This window comes from Myotis brandtii, unplaced genomic scaffold (assembly GCF_000412655.1).
Source record: "Myotis brandtii unplaced genomic scaffold, ASM41265v1 scaffold123, whole genome shotgun sequence".
NCBI lineage: Eukaryota > Metazoa > Chordata > Mammalia > Chiroptera > Vespertilionidae > Myotis > Myotis brandtii.
In genome coordinates this window covers 7,171,516-7,187,483 of record NW_005354291.1, presented here as the reverse complement: position 1 = coordinate 7,187,483, position 15,968 = coordinate 7,171,516, and the positions used below count along the sequence as shown (strand labels likewise).

Sequence of the window (15,968 nt, the reverse complement as noted above, 5' to 3'; positions counted from 1 at the left end):
TTTGAGATTTGTCAGTAGGGATTTTATGTAAATTTTGAACTGTGAGAGATAGAAACATCAATGATAAGAGAGAATCATAGATTGGCTGCCTTCTGCACACCCCCTACCGGGGGGGATCAAGCCCACCACCCAGGCACATGCCCTCAGGGAATCAAACCATGAGCTCCTGGTTCATAGGAGCTAAACCACTGAACCACTGCAGCTGGGCTAAACTATGGTTTTAAAACCAAAACAAATGGAAAGAATCTGAGACTACAAAAAAAGGTGCCTTAAACAGTATGAAATTAATTTTAAATATTGTAATATTAATCTTTCGTTCAAAATATGTATACACTTCTGCACTATTGTTTTCCACATCGTAAACTTGTAGGTAATATTTATATCTTCATTAAAAAAAGAGTAAGCTAAGTTCTAGTTACTGTTTAAACAATATATGTGACATGTGACTTTTCATTTTCACCAATATGAAACTGTAATAGAACCTGTTTTTTATTGTCAACAATATAAGACTAGACAAGTTTCATAAGATAGTATGACATGATAAAGCAAAATGACTTCAAAGGACCATTGAGTTAAATAATACATGCTTCAAGATGCCTGTAGGCTAGATGTCCAGTGTGACAATTTAATTAATAACATGTACTTTACAAAACTCATTATTATATGTTTATACAAGAGATTGCTAAGAATTATTTCCAACTGTTCTCAGTAATGTCACTGCCACTGTTCATAATTTTTAATTTTTAGATGATAGCTAACACCTCCGCCAGGGACAGCAGCATCTACTACTACTTCTGTTACCAGTATTTTGCAGTTTATAAAAACGTTTCCCATCCTTATGTCACTTAACATTCCTAAAAGCTACATAATATAGGCACTGCTGTTATTTTTATTTTACAGGTGAAATATTAACTGAGCAATGGCAACTTGCTCATTGTCACACAACGAAAAAGAGAAGTAACTAAGAATTAAAATAGTGTCTTGCTGATATTGAATCTCTTATACTTTCCATGATATCAGCTAGAATTTCCCTGCACTTTGGTTTGAGGGTATATGGTGGCAGATGGTGGAAGCAGTTAGCCTTAGGAAAGAATGGCTAGCACAGGGGCTTGAAAATTCTAGAGAAATTCAGAAATTCAAGTTCATCTTAGGCCAACATCCAAAATCAGCTATGTGTCTCATTTTCTATACGGCAGTACAATCTACCATAGGCAGCCTTAGTGTCGTTCTTTCATTTATTTAACCAATACTTTTTGCACTGTTGCTCCTTTCCGGGTCCACTGGAAATACAATGGCAAGCAAGCCAAACATGGTCCCTGTTTTCCTGGACTTTATCGGAACAGCAGGGGGAAGCCATTGGAGGGCTCTAATCAGTGGAGTGACATGATATGGTTGAAACCTTAGAAATACTGTGTGCTACACTGTGAGTTTTGATGTGGAACAGGCAGAGAGAGCAGTTGGGGAGATAAGACAGGTAGGCGGCTGCTCTGTAATCTGGGTACGATATTGAGTTAAGGTAGTAGCAGTGGAGATGGAAGAAGTAGAGACAAGAGATATTTAGGAAGTGGTAGTACTTTGTAACTAATTGTATGAGAAAGAAATGTGACGACACATCTCTATGAGCCCAAGACAATTCCAGTGTTTGTTTCTTGTCCTATCATATTGAGTTTCCCCTTTCACTTTCTAAAGCATCCCAATTTGGATGATATATTAGGTTAATCCTGGAGATAAGGATAAAGAAGAGAATTCAAGAATGAGGTCCAGATTTCTGGCTTGTACAACAGGAATAGTTGTGCCATTCTGTGGAGAGTTGTGCCATTAACCTAAAGGGGAAACACTAGAGGAGGAACTGGTGTGAGGGTGAGAGTATGAGTTCAGATTTGGAAATAGTGTATTTAAGGTGACTGTCTTATATTGGAGTGAAGACATATCACAAGAGTGAGGTGCATTCGTGGGTCGAGAATGGAGTTTAGAGCCCTGGTCATTGATTAGAGATATATTGATTTAAGAGGGATCAGCATGGATGGCAACTGACATGATTAAAGTGGATGAAATCACCAGAATGGAAAACTGCGTCAAGAGGTCCCAGTCCCTAAGGAATGCAAGGCAGCACCTATTTCCAATGAGGGGCTCAGGTAAGATCTGGAAAGGAGAGGTCAGGGTCATAAGAAAACTGGGAGATGGCCAGTGGGAGCCCCAGGAACAGAGTATTGCAAGAAGCAAGGAGTGGATCGCAATGTCAAATGTGATCAAGAGGTTCAGAAAACGAGATGAGAAAAGTGCACATTGAACTCAGTAACGAGTAAGTTATTAGACACATTGGTGATGGTGGGATGGTGGTGTTGGGGGACATGATTCCAATGATAGGATTTTCAGTAATGATTGGGAAGTGAGTGTGAACAGTTTTTCATTATTAATTATAACTGGAAGGAAAGAGCATTAGTGAAACACCTGGAGGTTTTGTGGAATTAACAGGATGAGAGTGTCTAAAGCTGCTGGGAGAACACCTCATATATTGTCTCTGGTATCCATCGTAAAAGTGGAAAATGTTCTTGTATGATTGCAGCTGTTAAATAGTTTTACTTCTTAAATACATTTTGAGGTATTTGTGTAGTTTTTGTTACCTAAATGTTTTAGGTAAATTATTTTTAAGTAGTGGGAAGAAGAATACAATTTATAAAGTTGTTTTAACTACTTTAACCCTCCCAAAAAAGCATCTCATAAATTTACTCAATAAAAAACAAAATATTGCCTTAGTTTGTTTTTTTTTTCTCCTCACTGTCCAAAGAATTATGCTGCTCTTGGCTTCAGAACACTGGGGACTCTGAATATTCTTTGACAGATGAGAAGGTAAAGATTTATGGCAAAGGAAAGCATTTCTGAGAAAGGTGCTCCACATTGCCTTTGTGTATGTGCATAAATTATAAACAGGGCGCAAGGGTGCAGTCACTATAATAGCTTTTTGCTCTCTTTTTTTTTTTTAAGAAAATAGAAAATGCTTACTTAGGGGCTACTGCTTGTGTTTCTATTAATGAATCTTCTAAGCTTGAATGATTTTAAATAGGATATTTATACTCCTTGGTTCTGTTAGGCCAAGAACTTAGGAAAATATGTGTGATTAAAGTATCTAAAGTAATAAATTTATGCAGACATTAATTAAAATACTCTTAATAGTTGTAGCAGTAATAATAATATATTTCATAGCTAAAGACTTTGAGGAGGATTCTCAATCAAGGGAAAACGGACACCAAATCATGTGTCTGTAAAAAGTTTCATTAGCCTTTATATTCAAGTTCAATACTGATATTAAAGCATCGATGAGCAACTCTTTGCACAAGAGTTGTGATCATGGCACATAAGCGCCCTTACCCAACCCACATGAATAAACTTGGTGTTTTATTTTTTTGTTTCTTTGTTAACCATTTGGTAAGTATTAATTGAAATCCAGTGTTTAACCAAGACATATGGATTATGACTTTACTTTTTATTTTATGTTTTGTTAATCCTCACCTGAGGATATTTTTCCATTGATTTTTAGAGAGTGGAAGGGAGGGGGAGAGACAAAAAAGAAACATCAGTGTGAGAGAGACACATCAATTGGTTGCCTCCTGCACATGCCTCGACCAAGACCAGGGATTGAACCTGCAACCGAGGTATGTGCCCTTGACTGGAATTGAACCCAGGATCCTTCAGGTGACGCTCTATCCACTGAGCCAAACCAGCTAGGGCCAGACTATAACTTTAAAGTAATAACACTGTTTTGCATGATAGATTATGAAAATCTTATACCCTGAATACAATTTCGAGGTTATCAGTATCATTTTACTTTTAGATTTGGTTTTTCAATCCTGGAAATATTTTCAGATTAATTCATTAGCAAATCTATATTATTTAATAAGACTTTAAAAAATATTTTTCAGCCTTTCAATTTGGAAGTGTTTACCCATCATCACCTTCATGTCAATTTGGTTACTTAATCGCTAAACCAAGCTAATATTAAGGTTGGCTGTTCATACTTCATGATGATATTTTGTGTTTGCACCTGTTAATATTATGAAGGTTGTTTGCTTCTGGTGAGGTTTACTAGTTCTGAAGATTCCAATGAAAACACGCTACTTACATAATAATATCTTCAGAAATGTATCCCATAGCACCATGTGTTTTATTGAACTACAATGGCATATTAAAAATGTATTTACCTCATTGAACAAGACTGATCTTTTAAACAGTGTCAGAAACATTTAATTCTGTGAGTATGCCAAGAAATCACAAAGGGAACATTATCATTACTCTCTGAAAGCCACATCTAACATAGGACCTGGTGAGAATAAGGTTTAGTTAGTGAATAATGAGGATTTATTGCCTACACTGAAATTTTTTCTAGAAATTTCTATATCAGACATTCAGTCTCCCTTTCTATTTGAAGTGGTAACTGTATCAAACCAATCCATTTTGAGAATTGCCAGCAATATTCTTTTTAGCTTCATATGCAACTTTAAAATATATTTCCTCTCTTCATTATGTGTGTGTATTTTTATTTATTTTTATTGACTTTATTGGGGTGACATTGGTTAATAAAATTATATATGTTTCAGGTGTACAATTCTATAATACGTCATCTGTATATTTCTAAAGTTGCTCTTGGGAAAAGAGATCTCCAATATATAGAATACATGTTTGATGAATTGAACTGTAATGTGTAGCTTGAAATGTGGTAAACACTGAACTACCTCTCTTCGTAATTAATGAGACTGGAAATTCCCTGAAGCCCTCATATGTGCAAAGTGTCAAGTTGGCAACTTGCTGACTAGAAGAAACAAGCTGAAGACTCGCTTTACCTATTTGAGAATAATAGTTACCAAATACTGGTCCTTGTGATGCTTTATCCGATCCAGTTGAAATAAGATAAATGAAGACAGTGATACTGAATTGTTTTTGCAAAGTTGACCATTCTCTCTAAACTATTTTCCCAAACTATATTTCATTTTAAATTACCATTTTATGAAATTTAAATTATCATTATGAAATGTATGGAAGTATTATATGCATTAGTTCTTTTTTCCAATCTGAAAAAATTAAAAAGTTAGAAGCAGACTTGTGTCAATCCCCTTCTGAGTGAAACTGGCTGGTTGGAAAACTGAAGCAGATATTTACATGTGCAGAACTCAGGGTAAAAGAGGAGGGGGTGGGTAAATAAGGCAGGACAAAGGCGCTAAAGAAGAAAGGACAGACTAGCTTGTTTGGCTCAGTGGATAGAGCATCTGCCTGCGGACTGAAAGGTCCCGGGTTCGATTCCAGTCAAGGGCACGTGCCTGGGTTGTGGGCTTGATACCCAGGGGGGAGCATGCAGAAGGCAGCCAATCAATGATTCTCTCTCATCATTGATGTTTCTATCTCTCTCTCTCCCTTCCTCTCTGAAATCAATAAAAATATATTTTTAAAAAATAAGAAAGAAAGGACAGTGTTCTAGAAAAAAATGGATTATTTTAAAAGGGGAATTGGAAAATTATTCATTGGAAAGCAGTGAGATTAGGTTTATTTATTTGTTTGTTCATTTAGCCATTATCCTTGACACTGTGATGAGGGCTTTAAGGCCGTTTCCCAAATGTGCTGAACCCCCAGAATCCCCTGCGCTCTTGTCACACACGTTCTCATCAGGAGAGTCCGTGGATGGAAACACCGAGACGGCTGGTTTGGATGATAGATGTTAGGTTTTTCTCTGTTCTTGAGCACCTGGTCATCTATCGTCATCTCTCTAAGCCTCAATTTTTATATGTAAAATGTACATAAAAATAGGTAAATAAGGTAAAAAGGAAAATGTCTTCAGAGGTTTACTGGAGCTTATAAATTAATTAAAGATAATTTTAATATGTGTGTATATAGGGGATGGTGGTGGCTTCCAGAAAGAAAGGAAGTGAAGTTCTAAAAAAAAAAAAATTTTTTTTTAAAGATTTATCTTTTCAGATTTCTGTTTTCCAAGTTTGTTGTCTGGGTTTTATTTGTTAGGAGAATGTGAAATATTTCTTGATGTGCCTGTTTTACTTTTCTTATTATTTTTGTGCCCCAAAACAACTATTCGTTTCAAATTTTATACAGCACATTATAAACTCACTCCTCCAGCAGTCAGACGAGGCACTTATTTAGCTTAACCACTTGTGTCCCAGACAAGTGCCACCGACTCTACCTTAGAAGGCCAAGCCCAGCACCCTGCACTGGAGTGGAGAGGGTTCTCTAAATAAAGCTTTAAATCTGACCCCTTCTCACTTTTAAGGACATTTGGAGAAAAATCGTTCGCCATTCCCTTTGATAGTTATCTCTAGATTTTTGTTTTATTTTTTTTGTTAACCCCTATTCAGAAAGCTTTACCCTTAGCTTGACCCTAACTCTCTCATGCTGTATAGTTTAGCACCCTTCTGTATTTATATTTTCAGGTTATTTTCATTCAAGTAAATGAAACAAGTCACCTTTTTGTAATAGTTGTGCAGTTTCCTTTCTGTGATAATTAGCTGTTTTTAGTAACTTATTTTTTTTGGTTCATTTAGCAGCAGCAACAGAAGAACCAGAAGTGATTCCAGACCCGGCAAAGCAGACAGACAGAGTGGTGAAAATAGCAGGAATTAGTGCCGGAATTTTGGTGTTCATCCTCCTCCTCCTAGTTGTCGTATTAATTGTAAAAAAGAGGTAAGGCCTCATTTTGTTCTGTCCGACTCACTTATCTATGTCACTAGATTTCAAGTATTTTTTTGTTTCCTTGACCTTTTTAAATTAGAGGATTGAATTTAGAAGAATTGCATTTTAACCACGTCAGCATGAGTCTATTTCTCATACTTCAAAAATAAATTTGGATTGGTTATTTGCAGTTTAATTTCAGATATAAATATCTACTTTTTGTCACATTAACATTGATATTAATGTATGAATTAAAATTTATCAAATGCAAAGATACTTGAGATGTTAATTTATCTTGTACTTCTAGTGTTATTAAGAATAATGAAATAAGGATTTATCATAATGCTTGGGTTATGGTCTATGAATTATTTTGTACTCTATTTTTGTACATATTGGCTATAAATAAGGTATGAGAAGAATATAAACATTATTTGTGAAGTTGTGTATTAAATATTCACTGACTATTTGAGCACTTTAATATGAAAAGTCAGGTTTTTAAAAATTGATCATTAGTCTTTTATACAGTATCAACTAATATCTTCTGGAATTATATGAAGATATTAGGACCCACTAGAATTTAAAATGAACTCTAGTTTGGAGGTTAAAGTCTACTCCTGCTGAAAAACATTTCAAAGTATGCAGTTTTTTTAACTTGAACTTTTTTTCATTTTATTATATGTCATTTTTCAGGCATTGTCTCAGAAACTAATACAAATCCCCAATTCTTCCAATCATATGTGTTAGAAAATTCTACAATTGGGAAGGACTTAAAAACATCTTAACATGCAAAATATAGCCCTAATAGTGTTGTATGTAAAAGTGTTTGTAATTTATAAATTATATTAAATAATATAATAGATGTTGATAACATTAAGTCATATAATATTCTATGATGATTAGTATTTTGTACTCAAAATAGATCATTACCAATATAGATATGATTCATACTACATGTTTAATAATTCCATCAGAGTTTATTTTAATGCATTGCCTCTTTACAATTATTCCCTGGAGATATATATGTTGGAGAAGACACATCTGCATTAGAAACATTAGGTATGCATTATAGTGTTTTGTGTTAAATTAGCTACATACGTGCTTTCCCCAATAGTGCTTTCTCTTTTTGCTGTTGTCTACCTATGTGGTTGGAAAATACATCATATTTGAGTCAGAAAGATTTAAGTATTTTAGTAATACAAATTTGCCAGGCAAGATCAATACACTTTTTGAATATAACCTCCAGATCACATGTCTCTACTTAGAGTAAATTTATACTTGGAGGGTTAACTACACTAAACAATTTAGAAAGTTATTCAACTTTGCTCCTCAATTGAAATTATTCCAGTCACTTCAGATTGGACATGGAAGCAAGAAAATAGCTTCAGATTATGTCCTCACCTAGTTAAAATTGGGTGAAATTATCAGTTTTATTTGTTATTAGGGTCTTTCTTATTCACGGCCTTCTATTTTAGAAATAACAAAAACATTTGAAACATAAATCTTATAAAGTATGCCAAAACAATCCCGAAGCATGATTGGGGGAGGGGGGTGTATATGCTCTGACAACTCTCTAAAATTGCATAATGTAGCAAATTCTTTGCTGGTTCATATTTTAAATGGTTAGATAAATGGGCCTCAAGTAAAATGTTTAATGTTGGAGTTTTCACAGTTATACTTTAATTGATTGCTTTTTGGTAGAGAGTATGCTAGGGCTTTTTTTCTGTCTCATCACCTCCATGATTAGTAAAGGTTATAATTTTATACACAAAGTTACATACTAAAATATGTTACCTTCCAATATATAGCATTATAACTAAATTAATTGAATATCTTACTCATCCAACTTTGTAATGACTTCTACTCAATTTTGTGTCACACATGTATCCTGTATGATTTAATCAAAAATATGTTTATTATACCTACACAAAATCATAGATATTATAACAATATTGGATAGTATCAAATTTAGGGAAACAATTTTAGTGTATAACATAGGTACCCATATAATACACAAATTTAAAATAAAAATAATGAAAATGCAAATTAGTTTAGCCTTTAATCTTTATTTTTATGGGAAATGACTAAGTTTCTCAAGATTTTATCCCTCACTGGGAATATTAATATATATAGGTATACTTCTCTTGTTGAAAACATTCTGTGTATTTTTGGTTGTGTGAAGAAATGGTTTGGAATTCAATTTAGTGGAAATTCTACAGCTAAGGGTATACATAAAGTAAGTTTTTAGGCTGAGAAAAGGGATATTGCATCTTTCAAAACGCAATGCCATTTTTAATTTAATTGCTGTTGAATTATTTCCAAATGTATGCCATTACTTCATTGGTTATGATTATATTTTAAATGCACAGCATGGATGCTTTAATAATTCTAAACATAAATTTGAAATTATGTTTCAATACAGTAAATGTTTGTGTATGATATCATCTTCACATACATCTACTGTAGACATTTTTGTGTATATTATAGTGTTTGGTGCATATGTATATTCACTTAATATATGTATGTACCTGTGTACCATTAAGATATAATAACTTATTTATAAAAATTTAGGTCTCATTCTGCATATATTCTATATTAACATAATAGATCTTTATATTTTGTATCTAAAGAATAATAATCAATTCAGTGTACAAGTTCTATAAACAGCTGTTCCATCTTTCATGACATTTAGATGGTAATGGAGGATGTGCTTAACTGCATGTTGAAGATACACAATCCATTTAATCTTTCAATTTTTTTGGCTATAAAAGAAATGTCAGCATGTTATTTTTTTTCCAAAATTATGTATTTTAAATTTTATTTTTCTATTGCATATCTGTCTAATTGCATGGCAAAAGATATCTAACCAATGCATGAGCAAACTGAAATGCAAACCAAAAAAAACATGAATTTTATTTTATTTCATTTTATTTTTAACGCACATTTTTTCTGCTTTATTGAATGTGACGGAGTCACGCTTTTCATTCACCATTGCTTCTCTTTTTCCACTGTCTGTGATTTGCTTGCCAGGAGGAGCTACTATTCTTACTCCTACTACCTGTAAGTAGAAAATGGGTGATATACGACTTTACGTGTGTTAAAGATGCAGTATCCCTTTTTGAAAACAAAACCAAAAAAAACCAAACCAGGATGTTTGCAATTTTGGTAACATTTCAAAAAATGTTTTTCTGGACTCTAAAACTATAAAGTTTACCTATTAACTTATTTTGTTAATCTTTTTAAAAAGGGATATTGTATTTCTGTATGTTCAGCTGCCTTTATTTTAAATTTTCAGTTTTCCATAAGTAGCTTTAGTCTACAGCCTAAAACATCATTTATTTACTTACGTCAAACCTGTACCTTATCAATATGAGACCTCTCTCATCTGGCAGAGGTAGTGGTTGTAACTCACGAATCACTATCTTTATGTAACACTGTTATATTTAACAAAATAACCCAAGTGATGGATTCATAGAAGAACAATCAAAAGTGGCTTCCCAGATGCAAATCACATGAGGACTGATAGTGAAAACATCTGTCTCTACATTTCCAGGAATCCATGATGGGTCATAACTTCCAAATGAACACCTTTGGTCTGGCCGTCTAGTCTGTCGGTATACTCTTGCAAAAACAAATGGGTAAATGCATAATGCTTTAGTGACAAATAAATAGAAAACAATTTAGAGAAAAAACATTATTGTTTATTTTAACATAAGTAGGATTATTATTTTTAAAAAACAAGACCAAGGTGGGGAAAAGCCCCTTCCACCTACACAAAACATACGTATGTGTCACAAATCTCCTTTTCTCTTCCAAAGTATTAGCTCATCCTATAATTAGGTATATAATGATAGTTGGATAAGGATGGAGAGTATTATCCACTCTATTTTTCTACTCATTTTCAATTTGCTACTTTAGATGCCAGGATACACAGCCAATCCAAAGGAACGATACAACCAAGTGTTCCTGGACATTGCTTGATCACTATTTGGTCCACCACCTTTTAGGCTTAAGGACTGTGATTATGCATGTTTGAGGGCATGTATCCCCCACTATTTATTTCATTGGGTAAATTTAATCTAGCTTAACAACAAAATTTGTTGAGTCTCAATGACTATAACAGAATTTTGTTTAAAATATTGTAAAAATCTGCTACCCAAGCAGGTGAAAACTAACAATGCTCCTAGCTTATTCTGATGGGTCATAATATCCTTGTTAAATCATGTTGGATGAAGCCAAAGGTAATTAACTGTACCATTTCATACAATGATGGAGCACTTTTCCTCTTTATAGCCCACCCATATATCCACCTGCGGAAATTTATGCTGCTGAATGCTTTGATGATGAAAGTCGTTTGCACATCTGTCAAACTCAAGTAGTTTCAGAATGGTTTAACTGCCCTGAAGTGCACATTATATATACTTGTTGCTCAGTGGAGACAAAGCATCAAGCATACAGAAATCAATAAGTATTTAATTATGAGAATGTCAATAAGCTTCCCCTTAACTATCTATATATTGATAGTGTTAGAATGGGATTGTCTTTTTAGTGGATGGATAATATCCCAGGATTCTAGACTTGGTAGTAGATTAGGATGCTGTTATTGTAATATTTGTGGCTATTGGCATTATTAATCATAATTAGAAAGAATGTCACAGAGATATGCCTTTAAAAGCTGCTCAAACGTAACTAGTGAAGTTAATCTTTAAAATTTTAAAGATTTTTAAAAATAAAAGTAGAAATAAATTGATTGGAATTTAAAAGTTAACCAGATGCAATCTTTGAGCTAACATGCATTGACATCATCATAGGAACGCTCAGTTCTTGATCAAAACACTTAACTCTGATGTTTTTATTTGTTTGTAAGAACCTGAATTAAAGCCTACCTCATAGAGTTATTGTGAGAATTAAGGTAGTAGAACCAAACTGATAATGCTTGGTTGGCAGATACTAACAAAGGTTATAGTCCCCTGTAATTTGACAACTAACAAAGGTTTGTGACTCTGAAAAGTAAAGATCCTTCATGGCTATGAAAACTTTTACCTGCCATGAATTTGACAAATTCATTGCTTAATATTTTTCTTAATCATGAAACATATATATTTTAAAGTAAAGCCTCAAAGTCCAAACATGCCTTTTCTATTTGCTTTGAACTGCCCATCCTCAAAAGTTTAACTTTTTAATCCATATTCCACGTTGTGTTATATTTATCCAATTCAATCTCTTAAATTTTTGGAGGAACGAATTTATTATTTCTTCTTGCCCGGCAAAGACTGGAAGTTATTTTTTAAGCTATCTTTTTTTTGCTGTTTCAAAAGTTTTAAATGGCAAAACATTTGTGCTGCATTCCCATTGTAACAATTAATGTTTCACTCCTAGAGTAAGTAGATGCCTTACATTGTAGTACACTTGTAATGGGTCATTTAATGATGTCAGCAATTGGAGATAGTTAAGAGTATAGGCCAGCCGTGGGCAAACTACGGCCCACGGGCCGGATCCGGCCCGTTTGAAATGAATAAAACTAAAAAAAAAAAAAGACCGTACCCTTTTATGTAATGATGTTTACTTTGAATTTATATTAGTTCACACAAACACTCCATCCATGCTTTTGTTCCGGCCCTCCGGTCCAGTTTAAGAACCCATTGTGGCCCTCGAGTCAAAAAGTTTGCCCACCCCTGGTATAGGCCTTGAAACCAGGTCATTTTTCACTGCTTATTAGATAAATAACCTTGGGCAAGTTATTTAACTTGTCTGAGCCTCAATAAACTCATCTTTACAGTTAGAACTCTCATGCCTTTTTCAGTAGGTTGATCTGAGAATTAACGGAATTAGCAAATGAAAAGTGTGAAGCATATCACAGGCCTATTCATTCATTCAACAAGTATTTTATTTGAGTGCTTGCTATGTGCCAGACACTGCTCTAAGTGCTAGGAATATACAGATGGTTCTTCCCTTTGTGGAACACACAGTGGGGAAAAGAATTAATAGGACCCTTGCAATGATATGTGATGAGTGTTATTAGAGGCAGAAAACGTGGTGCTAGAAACTCACCCAGCACGGAAATCTAATCTGAAACAGGTTGTTGGAATTAGTCAGAGAAGCCTGCCTGTTGAGGTGAGACACAATGCAAGTTAACCAGAAATTAGAGGTAAAAGAACCTTGTAGGTCAATGAACAAATATCCTAAATAACATCAAAGAGGTAAGTTTGGAAAATGACGTCTATAGACCAAAATACGATCTGCTAATGTTTAATTTGCTTCATACACTGTTTCAAACAATAAAAGCACTTGAAAAAAGTCAGGAAATTTAATATGAATGTTCAGATTCATTACTTCTCCTTAAATGTAATTTAAAAATCAGAAGCTTAACTCTGGGATCAGATGCCAATAGTCACCTAGATAAGTTGCCCCTAAGCTGCTCTCCAGGTCTCCACAGTCCCCACACTTCAGGACATTGTCTTCCCACTGCAGCAGCACTCATTCACAGTTCCTGTCTGAAACCTGTAAGGCTATTATGGGGATTTTACTGCCTCGCCTAGAAAAAAAGAGACAATGACTTTTCAATGAATAGAGCAAATATTGCTAATAATGGTGGTGGTGGCGATGGTGGTGGTGGTAGTGGTTGTGATGGTGTAGGTTAGTGGTAATAATGCTGTTGGTGGTGGTGCTAGTTCTTATTATACTTTCGCCATTGTTTTCTTACTACTAGTACTGTCATTATCATTATTATTATAGTTTATTTTAAAAAGTGCTCCTTCAATCCCTAAAGCTTAGTTTCCGACTGTCTTATTTAGGTGTCAGATCTGCTGTGTTCATTGTTGGGTGTTATGAATAGAGCAAATATTGCTAATAATGGTGGTGGTGGCGATGGTGGTGGTGGTAGTGGTTGTGATGGTGTAGGTTAGTGGTAATAATGCTGTTGGTGGTGGTGCTAGTTCTTATACTTTCGCCATTGTTTTCTTACTACTAGTACTGTCATTATTATTATTATTTATTTTTAAAAGTGCTCCTTCAATCCCTAAAGCTTAGTTTCCAACTGTCTTATTTAGGTGTCAGATCTGCTGTGTTCATATGTTGGGTATGTTGGGTAAAAACTCCCTGAGGTTAAGTATTATAATTCTCAGGGCAGGGGGGAGGGGTATTCTATTCAGGAGTAACTCTTGAATTGCTAGATTGAATTTTGAAAGGAGACTCTTGAGGGCATAAATACAGCTATTATATGAGCCTTTAAATAAAGTGTTTGTAGCATATTTTCTCTAGTAAAGATACTAATGAGAATCGGAAGAATATATCTTAGCTAATAATCTAGCTGAGAAATGGTATTCTTAAAACAACTAAAGAATATTTCAGAGGCGACATAAACTGCTGCCATAAATTTAGAAACATAATCTGCCTACTACAGGCTTTTAGAGTGCCTTTATTTACATCATCTAAATCGCCTTGTTAATGTGATGTAAACGTTTTATATACCCTTAATGTTTTTATTACATGTTTCATGTGTAATGGTCACAAAGAATCATAAGGTATTTCATATCTTTGATATTAAGGTAAAGATTTCAGTATTCGAGTAGCTGAAAAGTCTAACTCTTCTATTTTCCAAGTCCCCTAAGTCATTTGTCCCACTGACTTTATAAGGCATTTCTTTGGTGGATACTCTGCCATGTGATTCTAAAACAAGCTTTTAGGATTTGACCATGTCTATAATTCAAGATTATAATCATTTGTGCAATGCATCTACTTTTTCATATAGTATATAACTTTTTCATATTTTCCTGTGTATTTGCATTATATTTAGCTATGGTTGATTTTACAAGTCTCCAGTTTAGTTTTGGGTTAATGTTATAAATAAATTGGTAAATATGTTAATGCTACACATGTTGCATTTTACTGAATAATAAAACAGAATGAAGAATGGGATTGCTTTGTTTATTTTAAGTGGATGAGAATAGCAAAATAAACTTTAAAAAGTAGTCATGTTATTCCTCGGAAGAACTTCTAACAGTTGACAAAAGAATTAATCACCCAGGAGGAAAACCAAAATTTAGCTTTAGCTTAAATTTTTCTTGACTAGCTCTAATAAGGAAGTATTCACATATGGTTGTTATAAAGTGTAGTTATATTTTATAATACTTTATTTTAATGATAAAACATAAGAAATAAGAGGTTTGGGTTGACAGCTTGAATGTTGAAACACCCAAATGACAAATAAACTAGTTTCATTAGCAACCAAAATATATTGTTTGAGTGTGGAACTTAATTCCCGAAATTATGACCTAAATTATTTCTAAACCACATCTATATCCTTATCCTTGGGCTTTCCTGAACTACATACTGCTGGTGTCAACTCTCCTTCAAGCTTCACACTAAGGTTTCCCTTTTGTATTTGCCTTGGCAGCAAGCTCGCTAAAAAGCGCAAGGATGCTCTGGGGAACACCCGGCAGGAGATGACCCACATGGTGAACGCTATGGACCGAAGCTATGCAGATCAGAGCACTCTGCACGCGGAAGATCCTCTCTCCATCACCTTCATGGACCAACATAATTTTAGTCCAAGATGTAAGTTCTTTATATTTCTCACAAATGATTTTTAAAGCTGTTTTTTAGTGCACTCTGCAGTCAACATTAAAATTTTCATAAATGATTTTTGAAGCTATTTAGTGCACTCTGCAGTCAACGCATTGTCTTTTGAATAGTGAGAGAAAATAAGGAAAAGAAATGGAAGAAACAGCTAGAAAGAGAAAAAAGCGATAGAGAATATTATGGAATTCATAAGAACTTATTTTCAGTCTTGATAGTAGATTCACTTTAATGTCAAACTGCATGAATTTTATTACTATATCATTATAATATATATTCATATATACTACTCAGACCAAATCATTTGTCATTGCTTTAATATACTTGATTGCCTATATAAAATGAGTTTATGTCAGATTTATAGTTATTTTTCCATTTGTCTTCCTTTGTGCAAGATAAAATTCTTTGTGAGATAAGAAACATCATATTCTTTCTGCAGATTATTTGCATTGATAAAATTATTCTATTAAAATATTCTATATACTCCTGGAGAATTTTAGTAACAAAAAGTTAACTGAGCCCAGCTGGTGTGGCTCAGTGGTTGAGCATCAACCCATGAACCAGGAGGTCATGGTTTGATTCTCAGTCAGGGCACATGCCTGAGTTGTAGGCTTGATCCCTGGTGGGAGGATGTGCAGGAGAAAGCCGATGGATGATTCTCTCTCATCATTAATGTTTCTATCTCTCTGCCTCTCCCTTCCTCTCTGAAATTAATAAAGTGTGTA

The 15,968-nt window shown here is 34.1% G+C and overlaps 1 protein-coding gene across 11 annotated transcripts in view; it reads left to right on the top strand.

Annotated features, from left to right (window-relative positions):
* The window catches only part of PTPRK (protein tyrosine phosphatase, receptor type, K), a 364,082-nt gene that overhangs the window by 312,869 nt on the left and 35,245 nt on the right, over positions 1 to 15,968 (top strand). For 3 of the 11 annotated variants that reach the window (XM_014533787.1, XM_014533786.1, XM_014533785.1), the window contains exons 13-14: positions 6,543 to 6,681; positions 15,062 to 15,222. In XM_014533787.1, the coding sequence (XP_014389273.1) occupies positions 6,543 to 6,681; positions 15,062 to 15,222 (300 nt within the window). Of the gene's footprint in view, positions 1 to 6,542; positions 6,682 to 7,683; positions 7,726 to 9,696; positions 9,727 to 15,061; positions 15,223 to 15,968 lie in introns of all 11 variants that reach the window. The other 8 variants (XM_014533784.1, XM_014533783.1, XM_005858974.2 and 5 more) reach the window with 5 other exon arrangements.